Source organism: Cydia splendana, chromosome Z (assembly GCF_910591565.1).
Source record: "Cydia splendana chromosome Z, ilCydSple1.2, whole genome shotgun sequence".
NCBI lineage: Eukaryota > Metazoa > Arthropoda > Insecta > Lepidoptera > Tortricidae > Cydia > Cydia splendana.
Window position 1 is genome coordinate 26,324,409 of NC_085987.1, and position 25,277 is coordinate 26,349,685.

General features: G+C 40.5%; 1 protein-coding gene across 1 annotated transcript; it reads left to right on the forward strand.

Annotated features, from left to right (window-relative positions):
• Positions 1-4,913: 4,913 nt before the first annotated feature.
• Positions 4,914-24,217, forward strand: LOC134804751 (E3 ubiquitin-protein ligase UHRF1-like). Its single transcript, XM_063777961.1, has 16 exons — positions 4,914-5,141; positions 5,734-5,896; positions 12,027-12,411; positions 12,734-12,874; positions 12,992-13,194; positions 13,313-13,413; positions 13,646-13,850; positions 14,579-14,667; positions 15,881-15,965; positions 16,566-16,692; positions 17,068-17,217; positions 17,462-17,600; positions 18,141-18,345; positions 19,081-19,250; positions 23,266-23,364; positions 23,841-24,217. The coding sequence occupies exons 1-16, from the start codon at positions 4,992-4,994 to the stop codon at positions 23,985-23,987; spliced, it is 2,559 nt and encodes an 852-aa protein (XP_063634031.1). The 5' UTR covers positions 4,914-4,991; the 3' UTR covers positions 23,988-24,217.
• The last annotated feature ends 1,060 nt before the right edge of the window (positions 24,218-25,277 follow it).

Sequence of the window (25,277 nt, forward strand, 5' to 3'; positions counted from 1 at the left end):
AGTTTTAGTTTTTTTACGTTTAATTGACGCAGTAGATTACTCACCTATCGCGCTAGATAAAACATATACCTATGCCAACCTACTATACTACTACAAATTATTTAAATAGAAATACCTATTCAAAGTGTTGGTATGTAAATACCCTACTCCTACTATACTTAGTAATAACTTAGTTACTTAATGCGAATGACACTACTTCGTCCCTGGCCTCGATAGGGTCAAATAACAATGCTAGTCAGCAGGCCAAACAAGTTTTTCAGTGAAAAAGGCGCCAATTTCTCAATGGGACGATAACCCTTCGCGCCTACATTTTTTAAATTTGCCGCTTTTTTCTACTGACGGTAAAGGGTTGACAGACTTTATCTAAATCCTTATCGTCTTCTGTAAGTAATAGTGCTTAGGGATCATCCATTAATTACGTCACACGAATTTCTAGGTTTTTTTACCCCTCTCCCCCCTCCTTGTCACACTTGGTCACATTTTGCAAACCCCTCCCCCCCTGGTGTGACGTCACATTTTAGGCAATTTTGTTTTCAACGAAATCGACAATATTAACTCGGCATTATTTTTTTAATAAAAAAATATTTTTGATATATAAATATTAGTAATTTTTATAACACAACGAAAGTTACATCCAAAATCTCATTATTTAACTGTACAGCGAATAAAAAAATATAAATAAATTTTCGGTTACTGATGAAGTTAAAGTGACATCACAATGTTTGGACTCCCCCCTCCCCCATATCACAACATGTCACATTTTCTTGACCCCTCCCTCCCCCTAAACGTGTGACGTAATTAATGGATGACCCCTTAAATAACTTGGTTGAGAGTTTTAATTTTTTAGGTATGTACTGCTAATGAAAGAACAAAGAACAAGGAGAAGCAAACCTCGTAAGTTTACGAGGTTTGCTTCTCCTTGTTCTTTGTTCTTAAGTATGTCCAAACGCCATCGCCAACACTTGGTTCGCGGGGGAGACACGTGATTTACTTTTATAAAATGGCGGTCGGGAGTTGCGAGCATTATACACTCTTTGTTTGCGAGGTTTGTTATGTATTTAAAAACCGTAGGTAAGAGTTATCTTTTTCTAGCTCTCACTTATGGGTGCGGCGCATTTAAAGGTCGCGGTGTGGTACGATGCGGTAGTCTGTTATTACGGCAGGGGTAGGAAACTAGAGAGTTCGGGCCAAGTTCGGGCATTTCGCCTCCGTTCGGCCCAGCAATGCTCTGAGCAATTATTAGGCCCCGTCGCACAGCAGCTTTTTCGACGCGCGTTAAAAAAAGCGTTTGAATGACACAAATGGATAACTATGTATGTATTCACACGAAGGCGGTTTTTAAGCGCGGCGCTTTTTTATCGAGCACTGTTCGATTTTCGGCGTTGAGCGTTGGCCGTTGATTGAATTGATCATACGCATTGACGTATAATATCTAAGGACGGGCTAAAGGGGCACTAAAAATGGTACTAGTTCAGCGGTGTTACTTACGAATTCCCGCCAATCGTGCAGTCTAACGCAACTAGTTGCGACCAATAGCGCGCGTAATGATCTCTTCAACCAATCGCGCGCGTGATGCGAACTCATCAACCAATCGCGTTGTAGCGGTTTCACACCGCTGTACTGGCCCCTGTCATGCCTCATTATTATTGCCCGTAAAGCCAGTCCCTAGATATCTATGTCAATGATCATACGGAACTCCGTGTATCTGTTCTCACAAGTGTTGTAAAAGCGCCGGCGCTGCTGTCAGTTGGCTGTCAAGTGTCAATTTTTGGTATCAATCGTCAAAATTATTATTAGTTTCACCTTAAAAATGTCAACTTATGCTTACTAATTCCTGAAATATTCAAGCTATATTCAAATAATACGTCGTAATAGCAAATAAAGTATGGCTTTGCTGAGATGTGTACGTGGCAGTACGACTCACAAGTGATTTTTAAGCGTTCATATGAACACAAATATTAGAAACGGTAAAAAAGCGCCAACGTCGGGTTTTAACCATGTTTTAACGCAACGCTTTTTAGGGTTGGCACAATTTGACGTCCCTTTGCGTGTACGACCACAGATAAAATAATACTCTCAATTTTGACAACCCTAAATAGCGGACATACATAAGAAAGGGACAGCAACGCTGTCAAACTTCGGTTTTATCAAGGGCCCAACGTTTCTGTTCTCTTTCACGGCGCAGCAACTAGTATCATTTCTCTCTCCTCGCTCTTTTAAAAATGCCGTTTGTCAAAAAAGGACAACCATACTGTTGACAAGATGAACTTCAAATCAAGTGTTGCCTTTCTTGATGCGCCCAGGCTGTATATGTGTGCGTAAAAGCGTATATGTTTGCTCTTTTAGGGATGTGAAAAGTCGATTTTAATCATGTTATATATCGATAAACGCTACACCGCGGAACGAAATAGCGATTAATTGAATCTTCAATATCTTCGTTAAACATAAACATAATTGAAATGCTAATGGATAATGAATATATTATAATATAATAATATAATTCAATTATTGCGGAACGCCTATTTTAGGAGGTATTTATGTATTTTAATTAAATATCCGAACTTTCCCTTGGTTCCCTACTGGGGCGTGACTATAAAATTGTGATCTGATAACCACAATAAAGAATAAAAGCGTTTTTGTTAGGGATGTACCGACTAGTCGGGAAAGCCGACTATCCGGCCACATTTGTAGTCGGCGATTAGTCGGCGACTAGTCGGCATAAATGGCCGATTAGTCGGCACTTTATTAGTGAAAGAATACCATATGTTTTATTTTTATTTTACTAAAATACCTATTCAGGATGCATATGAAAACTTTTGTTCATATAAATAATTGACCGTTTGATCGTTATCGTATGTTGGTGGGCTGGTGTTTTCCTCTACAGGTCGATCTCAACTGGTTCTCGTGTAATTTCATGTGCAAGTTCGATAGTTATTTTTTTTAATTATAATACGGTTTTTTTTTTATGGTAGAGCCATGAGGAACTATTGATGTTATTGCAAAATTTAGAGACAGACAGGGCATGTTGCTCGTAAAGACGCTGACCACAATAGAGGAAATAGAGCCTTGGAAATACCTCCTACAAGCTGTACCTACTGACGGTCTGCTCAGGTTCGTAAAATAAAAGAACTAAAGACAGAAATTGAACGAGGATTCTTGTGATAGGGGTTTGAACCTGTAGAGAACACCTTTTAGCCAAGCTAATATGATGAATAGCGCAACCAAAGGAGCAAAACTATTGTTTTTTCACCTGAACTTATACGAAACTAATGATCTGGCCGACTAGCCGACTAGTCGGCCGACTAATCGGCCATTCGAGCGCCGATTAGTCGGCTAGTCGGCCAAATCAATAGTCGGTACATCACTAGACTTTTTGTTCATTTTAGGTATCGTTAAGCCTTTGAAGTAAAATTAAAATTGCAAGAAATGTCGATAGTTTATCGATATGACTTTATCGACATGGCTACAGCAAGGTGGGCCTCATTGTTAATCGTAAGCCCCCTCCAGACTATGCGCGTGAATCGCAGGCGAAGCCGCGAATGCGAATGTGGAGTCGATTTTCGCAGACAGCGAAATCGACTCCACACTCGCGTTCGCGGCTTCGCCTGCGATTCACGCGCATAGTCTGGAGGGGGCTGTACACTAAACAAAAGTGGCAACAGTGACAGCTCGCTGAGACACCGTCTCTATATATTATAAGTCTATAGCCCCCTCCAGACTATGCGCGTGAATCGCGGGCGAAGCCGCGAACGCGAGTGTGGAGTCGATTTCGCTGTCTGCGAAAATCGACACCTCACTCGCGTTCGCGGCTTCGCGCCACGATTCGCGCACGAGTGTGGAGGGGGCTTATGGGTTTTATAGGAAGTTCTTTTCTTTACGGTAGTACTATTAAGCCCCATTCGCACGACAGCTTAAAAAGCGTTGCGTTAAAACCCGACGTTGGCGCTTTTTTACCGTTTCCAATATTTGTGTTCATATGAACGCTTAAAAATCACTTGTGAGTCGTAATGCCACGTAGGTACGCATCTCAGCAAAGCCATACTTTATTTGCTATTACGACGTATTATTTGAATATAGCTTGAATGTTTCAGGAATTTGTAAGCATAAGTTGACATTTTTAAGGTGAAACTAATAATAATCTTGACGATTGACACCAAAAATTGACACTTGACAGCCAACTGACAGCAGCGCCGGCGCTTTTTTAACGCTTGTGAGAACAGATACACGGAGTTCCGTATGCTCTATTCAATTTGACGCCAACGCTCAACGCCGAAAATCGAACAGTGCTCGATAAAAAAGCGCCGCGCTTAAAAACCGCCTTCGTGTGAATACATACATGGTTATCCATTGGTGTCATTCAAACGCTTTTTAACGCGCGTTGAAAAAGCTGCCGTGCGAACGGGGCCTTACTGGTTTCGGCCAAAGCCTACTACTATTATTTTAATGTGAAATATATAATAGTCGGTCAAACAAGTTTATATAACCCTTCACGCCTACGACGTCACGACGGAAATGGCTTGACATAGTAAATAAAAATACTATATTGATAACGTTTTAGTTAAATTAAACATAGCTGGCAACACTACTATAAAATCCGCGCCTGAGTGCCTACCGCGAACCACGTTCGAAGTCTTGCCTCCCTTTCGCACTTGTAAATTCGTACGTATGTGTGACAAGGAGGCAACACGTCGCACGTGGTTCGCGGTAGGCCCTCTGGACGGCTACCGTGAAAATCGAAAATCGTCAATTACGGGCATTTTTCTCTGTCACTCTAATTACGCCTTCATTGGAGTAAAAGAGAAAGATCCCCGCAATTTGCAAATTTCTGTTTTCGCGGTAGCCCCTCTGAACCGCCAACCAAGATCATTAAAAAAAAGTCATTTGACGTTTGTTGTCGCTGCCGACGAGTCTCGCGACTGCTGTTATTACACACAATTTCGCGCCTTTTCAATGATTACTACTTTTCATTGCAAGTTGGCTTTTTTTTAATAATGCACGTACGCGTAAGAATATTTGGTAAACCCGACACCGTGGTCGCGGTTAACTCGAAACTAACTAAAATTGAACAATTTCGACATATCATAAATGATACGTTTAACGTAGACCCAAAATCTCAACGGCTGTTATACGGCGGCAAATTGGTATGTATTCCTCAAATATTCCTCATCTTGGTTCAATTTTGTTACAAAAATAACATATGTTGTAAGGATATGCATGATATGCTACTCTTTTTTTGTATCTTTTGTTCTTTTCTTTTGAGATAACCATTGAATTGTGTAAAGTCTATTGTTGGCTTGGAGAAATAGAATAAGAAACCTTACACTCATTGATCTGCTATGGCGAAATTAAATTCAATGCCGTCTTTATCAAAATGAACCAGGGCCCATGGCCAACGCCTCTTACACTCCCTGCAACCCAGCCACAAACATTTTGCCCGAAACGTACTTGGGGGGGGGGCGTCTAGTTACTTATTTATGTTGCCCTGGCGAAATTAAAATAAACCTTTAATTAACAGCAACTTACATTACTAATTGGTATCTACAGTAATCATGTTTTCATTAGTTACATTTTGTTATTAGAGCTCTCTGAGTCCCATGGACTCTATATTGAGTCTGAAATGATAAACAAATTCGATTCTGAAATTAAAACCCCCAGGTTGTTATATGGCTGGTAAATTTAAGACCTCGGGACTAAATTAACTATACATATATTAAAAATAAATTAATATTACAGCTGGATGATGGATACACATTCCATGATTACAACATTAAACTTAATGATGTCATACAACTCATGGTGTGCTCACAACCTGAGGCAGCTACCGAGGTCACAAAAGAAGCTGAACCCAAAACTGAATCTAAAGAAGACATCAAGACCAAAAAGATAAATTATATTGGTATGAATCATGTTATTATTATTCTGGAAGACATTCAGTCAGACTTAATAATAGATGAAAACATAAAGATGTTCCTTTACATTGCTGAAAACAGATTATTGTAATAAACTCAGAATACTTGTTCCACATATATGTAGAGACAATATCTCTTTTTGTGAAGCTGTTCCTTTTGCGGCTCGCTGTACATTATGTTGTACTGTATTGAACTGATTAATAATAAATTTCTGTTTTGCTATGGTTCCTCCGAGCCCTTTTTCTGTTTGATTGAATCCTGTATATGATGTTAGATTAGGACTCTTTAGATAATAATTGTGTTTGTGTTTTTTGAAGCATATACAGGGTGATTCATGAGATTTAGACAGCTGCTTTACATCTATATTATCTGAATTATTATTGCGTCGGCTAAATATTAAAAACCGAAAAATATCAAGATGAATAAGCCATGTGAAGCAACGATTCTGCGGATGATAGAACCGTACGAAAATCTTATATATAATGAAGAAGAATGTAGCATTCACTGTATTTCTTGCTCAGTGGATTTAAAGCAGTTGAAAAAATATAATGTCGAAAAACACGTTAACTGTAAACAACACCAAATTAACTGTGGAAACCAAAATGGCACCTTTGCCTATGATTTATGCGTTTTCCTTATAGCATGTAACATCCCATGGAAAAGAGTTAACCATCCAGAATTTAAAAAGTTCTTTGGAAAATACTTAGATAAAGGCATAAAACTTCCCGAAGAAAGTGTTTTGAGAAAATACTATCTTACCAGAATATACAATGCGACCGTCAAGCAAATACGAAATATATTTTTCGATTCCAATTTATGGCTTGCGGTGGATGAGACTCTTGATAATTTCGGTAATTGCGTAGTAAATGTAATTATAAAATCACTTGATGATGCTTTACAAAGGCCATATTTGTTAGCGTGTAAAGTCGTTAGTACTGTAAACGCGAACTCAATTGCAGCGGTGGTTGACGAAAGCTTGAATTTTTTGTGGGAGGATAATTTTACAGATAATATGAACAAGTTTTTAATATTCTGTTCGGATAGCGCAGCGTACATGCTTGCTGCCGGCAAGATTTTGAAGAAAAAGTACACTAAAGTACGCCACGTAACTTGTTTCGCTCATGGACTACACAGAGTCGCGGAGCAGATAAGATCTGAACATAAATTGGTCAATTCTTTAATATCTAATGTCTAGAAGATTTTTTTAAAATCACCACTCCGCGTCCGATTTTTCAGGGACCATGCGCAGAATGTGCCTTTACCGCCGGAACCCATTATCACTCGTTGGGGCACCTGGTTAAATGCAAGTTTTTACTACGATAGATATTTTGACGTGATTAAAAATGTTGTGATGCAATTGAACAGTAAAAAGCTATTGCCATTAGAAAAGCCCAGAAGTTGTTTGAAAATGAACATTTAAAAAACGAGTTAAGCTTTATAAAAAATTGTTACGAAATTATACCTGAATCGATAGAAAAATTAGAATGCACTAAAATTCCGATAGAAGAAAGTTTTCTGGTAATAGATATAGTTAGGAGTATTTTTAGCCTCCAAGGAAGTGAAACCGTGCGAAATAAACTCGAATTGGTTCTAGATAGAAACCCAGATGCTGACGAATTAAAGGCTCCGTCAGACATGAGCGTTTTCAAAGCGCGGCGTGAGCGGGGCGCGATGCGAGCGTGACGCGAGCGCGTCGCGCGCGCGATCTGCGCTTGGACGCAGCGGCCCGCCGGCGCGCCACGCGCGCGACCCGCTTTGATCACGCCCGCGCAGTCACACACAACACAGCGCGTGTTGCGAGCGGTCACTCGATTACTGAACGTTGGACGTTGGAAAGCATGATCATGGACGTTGAATAGTATCACGAGCGTTTTGTAGCCTGCAAGCAGTATATTGCGACAATACCGCCGACTACATTACTGCAGCAAATGTCAAATACGATGATGACCAAATTTTTGATATTTGCCTCAGTAATTCAGTCGGCAGTAGTGCATGCTGTAATACTGCTGCAGTATAGCTGCCGACTGCATTACTGCCAAAAATGACAAAGTTGAGGTATTTTTAACCACCTTCAAAAAAAAGGTTCTCAGTTTGACCCGTATGTATGTTTGTTCGCGATTATCTCGCGTTTGGCTGAACCGACTTTGATGAGGTTTTCAGAAAAGTGTTTGTTACATTCAGGAGAAGGTTTTAGTATACATAAATCTGAGCAAATGCTGAACCCTGGCTCTACCTAGTGGAAGTCAGGTTTCGTGCAACATAGGCCCACGCTATTTTGGTCATCCGTCACATCTTGATGAGCACTTGGGAGAGCAGTACCTGAAATAGAGCTGATGCTGAACCCTGGCTGTACCTAATGGAACTCAGGTTTGGTGCAACATAGGCCCACGCTATTTTGGTTATCCGTCACATCTTGACGAGCACTTGGGAGAGCAGTACCCAAGATAGAGCTGATGCTGAACCCTGGCTGTACCTAGTGGAACTCAGGTTTGGTGCAACATAGGCCCACGCTATTTTGGTCATCCGTCACATCTTGACGAGCACTTGTGAGAGCAGTACCCAAGATAGAGCTGATGCTGAACCCTGGCTGTACCTAGTGGAACTCAGGTTTGGTGCAACATAGGCCCACGCTATTTTGGTCATCCGTCACATCTTGATGAGCACTTGGGAGAGCAGTACCTGAAATAGAGCTGATGCTGAACCCTGGCTGTACCTAATGGAACTCAGGTTTGGTGCAACATAGACCCACGCTATTTTGGTTATCCGTCACATCTTGATGAGCACTTGGGAGAGCAGTACCCAAGACAGAGCTGATGCTGTACCCTGACTGTACCTAGTGGAACTCAGTTTTGGTGCAACATAGGCCCACGCTATTTTGGTCATCCGTCACATCTTGATGAGCACTTGGGAGAGCAGTTCCTTTAGGTACAGCCAGGGTTCAGCATCAGCTCTATTTCAGGTACTGCTCTCCCAAGTGCTCATCAAGATGTGACGGATGACCAAAATAGCGTGAGCCTGTGTTGCACCAAACCTGAGTTCCACTAGGTACAGAACTACAGACAGGGTACAGCATCAGCTCTATCTAGGGTACTGCTCTCCCAAGTGCTCGTCAAGATGTGACGGATGACCAAAATAGCGTGGGCCTATGTTGCACCAAACCTGAGTTCCACTAGGTACAGTCAGGGTACAGCATCAGCTCTATCTTGGGTACTGCTCTCCCAAGTGCTCATCAAGATGTGACGGATAACCAAAATAGCGTGAGCCTGTGTTGCACCAAACCTGAGTTCCACTAGGTACAGAACTACAGACAGGGTACAGCATCAGCTCTATCTAGGGTACTGCTCTCCCAAGTGCTCGTCAAGATGTGACGGATGACCAAAATAGCGTGGGCCTATGTTGCACTGAACCTGAGTTCCACTAGGTACAGCCAGGGTTCAGCATCAGCTCTATCTTGGGTACTGCTCTCCCAAGTGCTCATCAAGATGTGACGGATGACCAAAATAGCGTGAGCCTATGTTGCACCAAACCTGAGTTCCACTAGGTACAGTCAGGGTACAGCACCAGCTCTATCTTGGGTACTGCTCTCCCAAGTGCTCGTCAAGATGTGACGGATGACCAAAATAGCGTGGGCCTATGTTGCACCAAACCTGAGTTCCACTAGGTACAGCCAGGGTTCAGCATCAGCTCTATCTTGGGTACTGCTCTCCCAAGTGCTCATCAAGATGTGACGGATGACCAAAATAGCGTGAGCCTATGTTGCACCAAACCTGAGTTCCACTAGGTACAGTCAGGGTACAGCATCAGCTCTATCTTGGGTACTGCTCTCCCAAGTGCTCGTCAAGATGTGACGGATGACCAAAATAGCGTGGGCCTATGTTGCACCAAACCTGAGTTCCACTAGGTACAGCCAGGGTTCAGCATCAGCTCTATCTTGGGTACTGCTCTCCCAAGTGCTCATCAAGATGTGACGGATAACCAAAATAGCGTGGGCCTATGTTGCACCAAACCTGAGTTCCATTAGGTACAGCCAGGGTTCAGCATTAGCTCTATTTCAGGTACTGCTCTCCCAAGTGCTCATCAAGATGTGACGGATAACCAAAATAGCGTGGGCCTATGTTGTACCAAACCTGACTTCCACTAGGTAGAGCCAGGGTGCAGCATTTGCTCAGATTTATGTATACTAAAACCTTCTCCAGGATGTAACAAACACTTTTTTGAAAACCGCATCAAAATCGGTTCAGCCAAACGCGAGATAATCGCGAAATACATACATACGGGTCAAACTGAGAACCTTTTTTTTTGAAGGCGGTTAAAAATGTTTTTTTTTCTTCTATAAAATGACCTGTTTGATATTTCCTGTAGTAATACAGTAAACTACGTATGAAGGTGTTCGATTAGATTAAAAAAACTATTTTATTAGGCAATAATTGCTTCTTTAGAAAGATAGGTGCGGGCGGGTTGTGAGCGCGGCGCTGTCGGGCCGCGAGCGTGATGTTGGCGCGACGCGCGCGTTCCGCCGGCGTCCGCAGAGCGCGATGCGGGCGGGACGCGAGCGGCCCGCCAGCGCCGCGCGCGCCGCTATCATCGCGCCCCGCTCACGCCACGCTCGCAAAACGCCTATGTCTGACGGAGCCTTAAGGAATATGATTACAATGGAAAATTATAAACAAGTCCTTAAACATGCAACCATGACATCGGTAGATGTAGAGCGATCGTTTTCCACTCATAAATGGATCTTCAATAAATTAAGAAACCGATTCACTCCGAAAAACCAGGAACATGTGGCCATAGTCCAGTCATTTTATAACATGGATACGCACTTAAGTGTAGATTGTGAGGAGGACCTCGAACACATAATTCCAGTCCTCAATTGTAATTGAATGGTCTTGAAAATAATATATCGTTTGGCAGGTATAACTTCTTAGTCTAGTATTTAGTACCTAATGATAATGTTTTGATAAGAAAACATATTATTATGTATTATAGATATTAACAACATATTACATTATATTTGTATGCTCGTAAGATAATTTCTATAAGTTCCTAAAAATTATTATGCAAAATTAATCATTTATTCGTTATTTATTTAATCATAAGAATACTTAGGCGACTCCATACCTTTTGTGTGAAATTTGCCACCGATACTCCGCCCTCTACTGATAATTGATCAATCACCGTTGTATTTAGGTGAAACAGCCAGATTTTTTCCTATTTTTTAACTTTTTGGTGAGGGCAAATTTAATCCTCTACAATCATGGTCACCCTACAAGACCTAATTAATAAGCATAAAACCTCTTTAATTTTTGATTACGAAGAAAATAAACTGTCAAACTTGAGTGAGATACGAGTTTTCAAAAGTAACCAGACCGCGATGACAGTGGTGACATTCAATTTGACACAGAATATCGGTAGTTTAGTATTCTAATTTTAGGGTGACCACGCATGTCGTAAATAAATTAATAACTTTTTTTTTCAACACGACTAGAAAATTAACGTTAACCTCACTAATACTGATACGAAAGTGTTGCTTATAATCTACGAAATGCGCAGTATTAGTCCTGCTCACGTCTCCTGAATCACCCTGTATACTCCACAACAAAATACACTAACTTGATAATTTGAAAAGGCCCTGGCTTGTACAAGTAGTATTTATGTTTAATTTTATCTTTGATATTTTAATATATTTTTGTGTGTAGGGCAGGCACAGTGATATAAAATTGAAATAAGATCTTTGTTGAGCAAGTGTGATGAAAGTTATTTTTATATGCCTTGGCAATCTTTATCTATCTTCAGCTCCAATTAGTATTTTTAGTTAAAGATACTAGAATATTCTATTCATGAAATCAAACATTAGTAGTAATAGACTAATAGTCGCTCTTAAGTAATGTAGGTACAAAGGTGGACTAATCCCTATAAATGGACTCTTCAAGCTAAAAAGTTCACTACATAGTAACTTCAATATTACCTTATTACTTATTATGTACGGTAACAGTAAAGTTTGTCTTTTTAACCCTGCACATAAAGTTGCTATCTAAATATATTTTACTTTGGGCAGAATCTGCCTAAAGAAAGCTGGATTGTACATTTTACGAATGTGATTTTTTTCATTGTTTTAAGATGCTGAAAGCATAATATATCAAATTGGAGATTTAATTGACATGAAGGATCGAGAACAAGGTGCCTGGTTTGAAGGTAAAATAGTGAGGATAGTACACGATCCTGATGCGGCCGTTCTAGCGCCAGCCATTAGCAACACTAGCATCACTACAGCAAGTGCAGGGGAGGAAAGTGATTCAGAGAACAAGCCTCCAAGCGATTCAGAAAACAAGCCACCAAGTGAGACTGCTAATAGTAACTCTGCAAAACCAAAAAAGAAAGGTATTGCTGATTATTTCACAAAAACGCCAAAGAAGAAAGCTATTGAGAAAGTAGCGAAGCCTAAGAGTCCAAAGGATGAACCCACCAGCAGGCACTTGTTGTACAAAGTGCAGCTGGATGATGAGTAAGTATCAAAAAGTACCCCCTGTCCATTACATGTCTTTCAAAATGACTTAAGCAGATGATTCTAATGAGCCCAAACTTGTTGGCAGTAAAGTAGTGTGTTACTGTGATTGGTGAACCAGGGTACAAGTTCCATCCGACTTCCCATGAGACTTATACCTCTTTCACCTGAGCTACAGAAATAATACATTTAAATTGGACAGCATTCAATTATTCATATTTAAAATTCGGAAATTTATTCTACAAGTAGGACATGTTAACTCTGTTATGAAAACAAAAATGTTAATTATAATTTTATTAATAAATTTATCTTTCTATTACAGTGATTCTGACACATTCCACTATTGTAAATTGAAGGAGATAAGACCAAGAGCGAGAACGGCCATAGAAATTAAAGATCTGAAAGTAGGACAAACAGTTATGATTAATCATAACCCAGAGAGCCCATTAGAAAAAGGATATTGGTATGTTATTGATTTTATAAATAACTATGGTGCAATTTTTTTTATCAATGTAGTTGTTTTTTCTTTTTAAATTCAATATTAAATGTATTTTAAGTGACAAAGGCAACTGGTTTGTAGGTATGACTTTAAAGTAGAAGAAATAAAAAAACTGCGTCTTACTCATGAGCTCATAGGCACACTGTACCTGGGCCCCGAGGCAGTACCGCAGAATGATACTAGAGCTCGCGTGCACGACAAAATCTTCGCCATCGAAGACATTGTGCCCCTCGCCGAGAGAACTGAGCAGTACAAACAGATGATGATAACTCAACCTGACAAACGTAAGTAATATTATTAAATTACTGCGAATGTCTAAGTGTGACTTGATTCGACCCAGTGTATTTTAGTCACATTATATGTTAATGTCTTCCTTAGTTTACATAATAACTAAATTTTCAGGTTCAATGCCTCTGAACTGCTTGACGTGCCGCGATAATGAAAATGCGCGTTGTAAGGATTGCGGATGTTACCTGTGTTCAGGAAAAGAATTTCCTGATAAAGTAAGTTTTTATACTAAATATTTATGAAGCAAGTCTTGGGCTCAAATCGTGATGCCAGCAAAACTTTGTGCGATGATCATGAATCATGGATAATTCTTTATATGTATTGATTTATTTGTATACAGTGGTGGGGCGTCCACAGACGCTCACCTGTCAGAGCTGTGCCGCGGTGACGTCATACTCGTACAGACACAATCAGTGTGGTGATATTGTGTTGGTTTCCGCATTGCAGATAGTGCTGTGCGACGAGTGCAACAAGGGATTCCACATGATCTGCCTGGAGCCGCCGCTGACGGAGCTGCCGGAGGACGACTGGTACTGCCCGGGCTGCAAGCGCGACGCCAGCGCGGTGGTGGCGCCCGGCGCCAGCAAGCAGCGCAAGAAGGCGCCCGCCTCCACCACCACCAGGGACTGGGGCCGCGGCATGGCGTGTGTCGGTAGGACACCAGTTTTTTTACTCCTATGACATGCATTTGAATAACTCGAAAGCAAGACAATTTCAAAAACTACAAATATCGACTAAACTAGAAGCACTTGTAGCAAGCAAGATGTCTTGATAAGCATTGCAGTAGCCTAAGTGTTGCTCAAGTATAAATTACTTCTGATTTAGTATATAGTATCGATTTTTTTATTTATTTAAACTTTATTGCACAATAGAAATAAGTACAAATGGCGGACTTAATGCCGACCGCTGCCTTAAGGCATTCTCTACAAGTCAACCATAGGGTGAAACATAGATTCTCGAATGTGGGTTTTCAAAATTACCTCAGTTTGAAGTTCACCCAAGGCACCTTACCGCTGCTCTCCCGTGTATTTTATAAACCTTCCCAGGCGCCTTCTAGAATCTAGACTATTTAGAGTGTAGATAGTCTAGTCTAGATTAATATCTGAATGGCCCATCAACGTAAATATTGCACTACAACTACTAATGGTGTCTCATACTGTAATGGCGAATGTCTTTATTCATTCAAACAAGAACCCTGCCCTGCATTTTAGTGTCAGACTCTGGAAGAACTAATGGAAAAAACCCACTGGTTCTGCCAGTACAAATAACAGTAAAACTGGTAGTTAGGCTGAATATAGGTACCAGCGTTAAATAACCAATTAAATTTTGATCCTGCACTGTTTTTAATGAACTACACCAGTAATGGTTGTTTCGTTTTAGGAAAGACTAAGACTTGCTCCATGCCTGCTAATCACTTTGGACCCATTCCCGGTATTGAAGTCGGCATGTGCTGGCGGTTCCGGATACAGGTATGTCACACTCGATTGTGGTTACGCATCAAAACATTACTTAGTGGTGAGGTGGCCATGGAACTTGTATATTTTTAAACCATTATTTGTGTTGAGGATAATCAAATGGTTTAAAACCATGTGTATTACAAACTATCTGATGAACACCAACGATATTAAATATACTTTTTTTTCGCAAAACATTTTTTTTTTTTACAAGCAGAAACGTCTGCGAACGATGCTATTAAGCTTAGAATAAATTTAAAAGTGGAAAGATTACCGTCTTGAGCGAGACTTGAACTCACGACCCCTGGATCGATACTCCAGTGCCCTGCCATCTGAGCCACCAAGACCTCATCCATAGCCAGCAAATCTTTCCACCATATTATAGGTCAAGGGGACCCTTAGCGACATCTACCGCAAGAGTGTTACACTTCTTAAACGGCTACCGTAGTTCCAAGTCATATTGGAAATTCACCAGTTACGATGTGCTACCCATACTAATTTTAATTTTTAACAAGCAGAAACGTCTGCGAACGATGCAATTAAGCTTAGAATAAATTTAAAAGTGGATTTTTTTTTCTCATTAAGACTTTCAGTAAACATTTAAGAAAGTTGTATAAATAACAAAAAGCGAACAATAAAGACGTATACCTGCCCCTATTAAGGTGCATTAGGCTCAGATAACGGAATTTTTGAAAAGTCGTAGCGTTTTTTCTTTATCACAATAAGGCTGTCAAAGAATTAATTAGCAATCTTGAGGCCTTTCTCTAGGGACTACAGCGATTCAAATCCTAAGTTTTTGACTTTCGCTCGATAGGAAAAAATCACGATCATAGGTCTAAAAAGCACCACAGACAACTAATACTCACCGAGACAATTCTAAAAACCCCAAAGCACAATTAGGTTGCGTTGTTTTATCACAGCGTTCCTATGGCTACCTTCTGTCTTCATCATTAGATCAGCTCGATAGTACCATAATATTGTATTGTCATCATAGGTAAATTGCGAGTTACTAGAATGCTTGTAAAATAAGCAATATTATGCTTGAGGGAACTCGGCGATTACTTTTTTTATTTATTAAAAATATATATATATATATGATACTCATCCGCGGTCCCAAGCACGCACATCCATTTCGCTCACGCTTACGCTCGGCGAGAGAGAGAGAAGAACACGAACTTCCAGTACATTCGTTACAACATTACATGCGGTGATTGTAATCTGGTTTCAGCTGTCGGAGTCGGGCGTGCACCGGCCGCCCGTGTCGGGCATCCACGGCCGCGACGAGGAGGGCGCCTACAGCATCGTGCTCTCAGGTACCGATTCTACCAAACTCCCATACTATGTCTCTGCCATACAAAGCAACAACAACAACTCACACTAACGTGCCTGTGTTCTCACATTTTAGAATAATTCTTGCCATCTAGTAGTTACAAACAAAATATTACTAATATATTTTAGCCAACGTTAAAGTAAATAATAAATAAATAAATAAATATTATAGGACATTAAGCTAGACATTGGTAGATAGTCAGACAACGATATATATAATACTGTATACATAGAACATATCAATTACTCAGCAACAAATATCGGGTGTTGACAGCCCCTTAACATAAAGCCTGGTCCATCTTCACAAATGATCAAACAGCGTCTGATTCACACGCCAGGTTTTGGAAAGAGGCCTTGTCGTGGGTTTAGTGATCTGTCGCGGTAATATCTCTTTTACTCATCACAATCTGCAGCGAGCTATCCTGTTGCAATTCACGCAGTCCTTGATGGTTGCTAATAATACTACGAACAATGAACCTGTCTAATTGCTTTTTTTATAGTCTATACTGCACGACGAGGTACCTAAGAGCAGTATAACTATGCAAATCGACTTAAAATGACAAGAGACGTGTGTGATTGTGCAGGCGGGTACGAGGACGACGTGGACCACGGCGACGAGTTCACGTACACGGGCAGCGGCGGCCGCGACCTGTCCGGCAACAAGCGCACCGCCGGCCAGTCCTGCGACCAAACCCTCACGCGCGAGAACAAGTTAGCCATTTACACTTTCACAACACGAGCGTTCAGTTTGCGTTGGAGGCGGTTTGACGCCCTATTTGCTCAGCATTTACTGCAAAAACTGCCTCGCTTTATCACACTCACACATATTTCCGTCCACTGAAAACCACAAAGACGTTTTCAATTCGTAACATTTTGTTTTTTAGTTTAATGTATGTTCTGTTAATTATTCTCTTGTTTGAGTTTCCATAGTCTGGCTAACAAGTTTTGTCAGTAATTTAAAAGTATGATTTTCTTATGCTCCACTGACAAAAGACTCTGGCCAAACTATACCTATTACATATCATCAAGTAGGCATCTGATGACGGGATGCTGCAGAAATACAGAGTGTTTTTCCGTATTGTGCAGAGCGCTGGCACGCAACTGCGCGGTGGCAAAAGTATCAGAGGAGGGCGGCGACGCGGGCGACGCGTGGCGCGCCGGCAAGCCCGTGCGCGTCGTGCGCTCTTACAAGATGCTCAAGCACTTCCCCAAGTTCGCACCCAAGGAGGGCATCAGGTAGGCCTCAATTGCTTCCATGACAGGAGGAGTTCCAGGGACTTGTACAGAGGGGAGAAAATTAAACATTTTCAAAATAAACTGTGAAACGGTCGGTTCATGGACATCAATGCGGTTTAGGCAATTTTTACAAAGTCCCACCACGCCTTACAAGCAAAGACTGTCGATTTCATACATATTATGTAATAATTCAATATGTACGTCATATAAACACTTCTGCTAGGACTGCACTATTGTGTTTTAGATACGATGGCATCTACAAGGTTGTGAAGTACTACCCGGAGCGAGGACTGGCCGGGTTCCGCGTGTGGAAGTACCTGCTGCGCCGCGACGACCCCGAGCCCGCGCCCTGGGCGCCCGGCGCCAAGAAGTACCCGGCCATCGTTAGTACACTGCACTATTCCTACTAACTGACAACCACTTTTCACTTTCCACTATAGCTTGTATTCATACAAATGTCCCTCAACTATCGAAGCAAAAATACCATAATTCATTCACCTAAGGCTGAAGATCATCTCAATAAATTAACCGACTGTTTGTACACCAAGCTGCAACAGTGCATGGCCAGGTTATGAATGAATTCCAATCATAATATGTCCTAGTAATTTTGCAACTTGCTGTACTATACATCTCGTAACGCTCGCTATAAAAGAGCAACATGTTTGTTTAACCCTTTTAACTCTACGTCTGTTATGTACAACGAATCATCATTAACCTTATCGGAATGTACGAAGGCCAATATTACATACACTAACAGCGCGTTTATGGACGTCTGGCGGTCAAAGGTTTAATTCGTAAGCAAAATAACATAAATGTAACTCTTGTGATGCTCTTCTGTCTTTGTCGACATTAAAAAGAAACTATATTTATAAAAATAAAAGACAATGTTAACCTTAACTAATACATTTACATTTTAATTCTAGTACCCCGAGGGCTACTTAGAGGCTGAAGCATTGAAGCTGGCACTGAAAGCAAAAAATGCTAAGAATGCCAAAGCGCAAAGAGCAGGGAAGAAACGTGCCATCCGCGAGATGTCTAGCTCCTCCGAGGAGGACGAGGCGCCTCCGAAGCGACGCAAGAATAATACTCCGGCTCAAAAGAAAAAGAGCCCAGTTCAAAAGAACAAAAGTAAATAATTGACGCCACTATACCTACTCGTATATTCTTAAGTACAATAGATGATATTATATAAACTGAAATATGTATCATACACTAAAGAAAAAGTGATCAAGTCCACAACAAGTGGTCAAGTCGGTGGACTTGGTCACTTTTTCTTTAGAGTATGTCAATTTCCGTTTATAATTTATATATTTTAGTAGTGTGACTACTTAAAAAAAAAAACAAATTAAAAAATATTTCATAAATAAATTTGAGTTGTTCCTATAGTTCGTTTTTTTAGCATTAAAAAGAACTTGAAAGAAGGTAAGCGATCTTGACATGTCTTTTAATTGAAAAACGGTTTTTAAAAATCATTAACTATTAGTTATGAAAGCAGAAGAATATAAATGATCGTAATAGATTCATATTTGTTACATATTTGCCGTAAGTTATTTTTAAAATATGTTGCTCAATTAAAAGACACATCAAGTTTGTTTACCTTATTTCTAATGCTAAAAAAAACGAACTATAGTTGGGAATGATATTTTATAAAGTCCTTTAGATTTTGTACTAACGTTTTTTTTTCTACAACATTAATAACTTCCATCTCTGTGTAATCTTAAATATTGCTGGTTTAAGACTCCCTTCGTTTACTTTTAATTTAGCGATCGCGATTATTCGCAGCTCTCTATATTTCTCAATACATTTCATTGTTGGTATTCCTTATTTAGATTAGAGCGTAATAAATCTTCCCTTTTATTTCAGTATTAAAATTCACATCTCCGACGAAAAAAGCGGTCGCGAGTGAAGCGAGTCCGCCAGTGAAGACCGAGAGAGGGTTGAGCGACGAGGAGCGGCAGGTGATCGCGGCCGACGAGGTCAACGCCAAGCTGTGGAGCGAGTGCCTGATGGTGGCCGAGACGCGCGGGAAAAAGGCGCGTACCTTGCATACATACATGCCCCGTACCGTTTACACAAGCTTTTGACTATTGACAATGTTTTGTGTGGCAGTTACTGTAATCCCTTCAATATATTTAATGTATCCGTGGTACAACTAAATAAGAACGAATGCGCCCCATTGTAACATTGTCGATAACACATAGCTATAGCCAAGTTTGAATCACTGCCAGGATTTATTACTTTCGTCCGTATTGCACCTAAACACATTGTACGAACATAGCGCAAAGTGAGAGTATTCTTAAAATAAGCGAGAGTGCTCATATGCAACCCTATATTCGGCGGCTCATATTTGTTGGCATTCCCGTTATAACCGTGTATAAGCTACATATCTGCCAAATGTATGTTTTCTGCCGAATTAGAGCTATATTTTAAGCTAAGAATCCCACTTTGTAATTATTAAATCAGCACTAACCTCTGCAGGTTTTTTTTGTGGATCAAATGACTATATCGTCGGGTGACAAGCAAAAGTCACTAACTAACATCATTGAAATTATTGGACAATAAACCGTGTTACAAGTGTAAAAAAGTGCATTGTTACTTACATTTTTTGATAGTACTTAGTGAGTTTTGCTTGTCACCCGACGATATGGGACCTGCCTTAAAGCAATAAAAAAGTCACTAATGATAGTCAAAGTCAAACAATCGCACTTTACTGACGAAGCTCCTAACAAAATGGCAATACATCGTGACGTCACCATGTCATAGAAGCCGTTTCGATGTATAGAAAATAAGGAAATTGCGATTTTGGCGGTGAAATCTTGCGTTTATGTATACAGGGTGATCAATCCAAATGGGTCAGTATGGAGAAGTCGGAAACTATGAGAGATAGCGAAATCTGTTCTTAGGAACCATGGCTTCGATTTTAGATTTAATAATAATGGCATTCAATTTTTTTTTTAATCTATCATACATAACCGGGATTCGAATCTGGTCAATATTCTTGTTGTTTGTTTGTATGGCAACTTTTAAACGGTGCGTGATAGGTGGGGGATGCTCGACCAAATATCATAGAGGGCCCCGAGACAAAACAAACTACATAAAAAAAAATTCAAAATGGCCGACTTTTTTTTAATTTTTTCAAGTTGGTCCGAGCGCGCTGAGATTTGGCATGCGGCGAGCCTGGGGGCCCAAGAATACCATGTCAAAAAAAAAATTTGGAAAAATCCAAAATGGCGGCGGACATGGGCAAAGTCAAATTTCCGAGCCCGAAGGGCGAGCTTCAGGCCGGGAGGCCGAAGGCCGACCCCGGCGGAGGGCCGAAGGCCCGGAGCCTCCACCCCGACTCCCAAAACGCGAGGCCGAGGCCGAGTAAACGAAGGCCGAGCTCCGCGTAGGGCCGAAGGCCCGAAGCGTCACACGAAAGGGGGAAGTTGGAGCTTAAACACGACCCAACACTTTTCCTATTGGGAGTCGCGTTTTGGGAGTCGGGGTGGAGGCTCCGGGCCTTCGGCCCTCCGCCGGGGTCGGTCTTCGGCCTCCCGGCCTGAAACTCGCCCTTCGGGCTCGCTTAACCTACTTGGAAATTTGACTTTGCCCGTGTCCGCCACCATTTTGGATTTTCCCAAATTTTTTTTTGACATGGTAATCTTGGCCCCCCAGGCTCGCCGCATGCCAAATCTCAGCGCGCTCGGACCAACTTGAAAAAATTAAAAAAAAAGTCGGCCATTTTGAATTTTTTTTAATGTAGTTTGTTTTGTCTCGGGGCCCTCTATGATACTTGGTCGAGCACCCCCCACCTATCACGCACCGTTTAAAAGTTGCCATACAAATAAACAACAAGAATATTGACCAGGTTCGAACCCCGGTTATGTATGATAGATTAAAAAAAAAATTGAATGCCATTATTATTCAATCTAAAATCGAAGCCATGGTTCCTAAGAACAGATTTCGCTATCTCTTATAGTTTCTGACTTCTCCATACTGACCCATTTGGATTGATCACCCTGTATAGTAGCCGTAATATTTTTTTAAGGGTTCCGTACCCAAAGGGTAAAACGGGACCCTATTACTAAGACTTCGCTGTCCGTCCGTCCGTCCGTCCGTCCGTCCGTCCGTCCGTCCGTCCGTCCGTCCGTCCGTCTGTCACCAGGCTGTATCTCACGAACCGTGATAGCTAGACAACAAATACTAAAAACAGAATAAAATAAAGATTTAAATGGGGCTCCCATACAACAAACGTGATTTTTGACCAAAGTTAAGCAACGTCGGGAGTGGTCAGTATTTGGATGGGTGACCGTTTTTTTTTGCCATTTTTTTTTTTTTTCGCATTATGGTACGGAACCCTTTGTGCGCGAGTCCGACTCGCACTTGCCCGGTTTTTACGAGATTTAAGGAATCGAATGATACCTACCTTTCGTTTTTCCTTTTTGGATGTTTATTGTGTTTATAAAATAAACTTAAAATGATAAACTTTGAGGTCTTATGGTGGTAAATTGCTCTTTTTCTATCTATTTAGTTCCAAAATTCAACATGTGTCAACAACCCTATAGAGTTAGACCAAGAAAAGTCTGCAGCGATTTTGATAGCCCACGCAATGCAAGTGTTGCAAACATAGATTAATACGAGTATACTTAAAGATTACGTCTAAGCGAGCTGTCACTGTAACCACTTTTGTTTAGTGTACGATTAACAATGTAACTCCATCTTGCTGTAGCCATGTCGATAAAGTCATATCGATAAACTATCGACATTTCTTGCAATTTTAATTTTACTTCAAAGGTTTAACGATACCTAAAATGAACAAAAACGCTTTTATTCTTTATTGTGGTTATCAGATCACAATTTTATCGTCACGCCCCAGTAGGGAACGAAGGGAAAGTTCAGATATTTAATTAAAATACATAAATACCTACTAAAATATGTGTCCCGCAATAATTGAATTATTTTATTATATTCTAATATATTCATTGTCCATTAGCATTTCAATTATGTTTATGTTTAACGAAGATATTGAAGCTTCAATTAATAGCTATTTCGTTCCGCTGTGTAGCGTTTATCGATATACAGTAGAACCCGCTTAAGACGATTCTGAGGGGACCTAGCAAAAACAGCGTCTTAAACGGGAAATCGTATTAAACGTGAAAAAATAACTAGTATTATTTCATGTACAAACACCGCAGCGGCGATAATGAGCGAATGATATCTAAATGTCGGTAGGTATAAGTTCACACGCGGTTATTAATCTAGGAACACTAACGATAGGCTCAACTAGAAAGTCGTGGAGTACCTAACTAATTGCAAATAAAAATCTGGGAGCGATAACTCCGACTCCGTGGTCCATATTCCATTACAGTCAAGCAGATGGCATAGCGTTCTCACGCCGATAAGGACCCGACAAAAAAGATATTAGACAAAACAAAAAACCTAAGGGTAGGTAATAAACACATTAAAAAATGTTGGCTAACGGCGTATTGCATAATAATACGACCGTACGACGGTTATGTCAATAACACAAACGTGCAGATGGTGCGTAACGGGAATTTTAGATGGCGTATTAAGCGGGACGCGAGTCGTATTAACCGTGAAGAAATGTATGAAAACAGGCCTAAAGTTGCAGGGACCAGCGTAAAATGGCGTATTATGCGGGAAATCGTATTAAACGTGATCGTATTAAGCGGGTTCTACTGTATAACATGATTAAAATCGACTTTTCACATCCCTAAAAGAGCACACATACACGTTTTACGCACACAGCCTGGATGCACCAAAAAAGGCAACACTTTGATTTGAAGTTCATCTTGTCAACAGTATGGTTGTCCTTTTTTGACAAATGGCATTTTTAAAAGAGCGAGGAGAGAAAAGTGATACTAGTTGCTGCGCCGTCAAAGTGAACAGACAACGTTGGGGCCTTGGTTGCAAAAATAACACTTGCACTGCGTGGGCTATCAAAATCGCTGCAAACTTTTCTTGGTTTAACTCTAGAATGTTAATGTCCATACGTAGCCGTTTCGCATAGAGTACAGTGATAAGAAGTGGTGTGTTGTGTAACAGGAGTTCGTGGAGTACGTGAGTCAGATGTTCCTGTGCATCATCTGCCAGGAGGTGGCCGCCGCCGTCGTCACCACGCCCTGCCTGCATAACTTCTGCGGGGTCAGTAACACACACTCGCCGTTGTGTATATTCTAATTCATTGTTTGATACATTGAAGGAGAAACTACATAATTATATTAATTACTAAAATATTTCGAAGTATTTTTTGTCTATTCTTAGAAAACTCTGAAAAAGAGTGAAATCTGAAACAAATGAAATTGTGTGTAGTTTGATAGGTTATAATTATTATCAGCTTTCATTACATATCATTGTTAAAGCATAATTGTTCTCCTTCGTATTTTCTCGGAAACGGTCGTATTTGTCATGCTACTTCAGTCAACCTCAGTACTTTTTTGTACCGAGACTGACTGAAATAGCAAGACACGCTCTTACTACATCTGTAAATTTAAAAAGTTATTGAGTGGAGAAGCCTAACATGTGATGTGATTTCGTTTCTTTTCTCGCCAGTGTGGATACACGGCAGTACCAAGCTTAGTTCGGTTCCGATTACAGGAGTCAAATTGTTTTTTTTTCAGGCATGTCTGAAGTTAGCTTTCAAGTCGACGGGAGCGCGCAGTTGCCCGTGCTGCCGCGCGGAGCTGGGCGCGGAGCCGCCGCACAACGCGCAGCTCACGGCCGCGCTGCGCGCCGTCATGCCCGGCTACGACGCCGGAAGGAACTAGCCAGCACCGCCTGCCTACAGGCGACGACTGCCTACCAGGTACACGGACATTTTGCGGAGACCTAACCGATCTCGATTTTAATTACCAGCGATGATTGTTTTACTTATTATTTTATTTTTTAATGTTTATTTTAACTGTTACCGAAAACACAGGACGTAAATTATTACTTAACCTTTATTAAAAAATAACTTGTTCTAATACACTTTATTGGAACATGGTTTTCACAAGTTGATTTATCGGGGACTTCACTCAGCATCAGATAATGCAGAATATTGGGCAACATTATATTTTAATGTGCAAAGCAAATTAAATTTATAACTATTTTTTAATGCTTAACTCGAATCACATGAGACTGATACCAGAATCCATAGTACAAATTTCAATCAAAATGTAACAAATCATAAAACTTACGTACCTACTACGATGTTGGGCGACTAAATTAAACAAATTGAAATGTTCAAAAAAATTATGCACATTCTCAGCAAACATTATAATTAATATCGAATCAACGCCGCACATCGACTACAATAATTAGAGTTGATTATCTCAATTTGTATTAATCAAAATTAACTTCGATCGTATTCATTTCTTCGTAATTAAGCTAAAATGTATGTGATTAAGTGTTAAAGACTGTGTAGTCTAATGTTGATTATTTTACTACCTCTATAGATTTAAGCAGGCATATTGTATTACAGGAAAGCTAAGAAATGATGCTCAAGCAGTGTGGCTTGTTCATATAAGACATATTGCAGCACAAGGTTATAAATATAATGATAATTATATGTTAAGTATTTTAATTGTGTAAGATGGGCAGCCCGAAGAAGCTGAGCTTCTGTTGCTGACGCTGCGCTCGACAAGTTGCCCTTAAAAGTACAAGTCGCAAATTTAAAGCCTTGCAATAGGGTATTTACAGACATCAAACATTTCGTAACTTTATCGGTGCAGCGTAGTTGAATCAAAGGTTAGTAGTTGAATTAAAGGTTACTTATTGCTAAAGACATTTTTTAGAGAGATGATCTATTCCGGTTTGTTTTACTGTTATTCATCATCGCGCCGGCTCATGGAGCCTGGGCTCCTAAGCGCTTGGCGAAACTAGTTCTTATTGGCATGACTGGTTTCCTTGTTACAATGTTTTTGCTATCAATTCTAATTAATGACTTCAACTGGAATCAGTGATCCCTTTAACGCAACAATGCTGCACTGCAATAGATACAAAATTTACGATGCCATTCAATTAAGCTCCATAAAAAAATACTACACCATAGTGTCAGTTTTTTGTTTGGCCATATT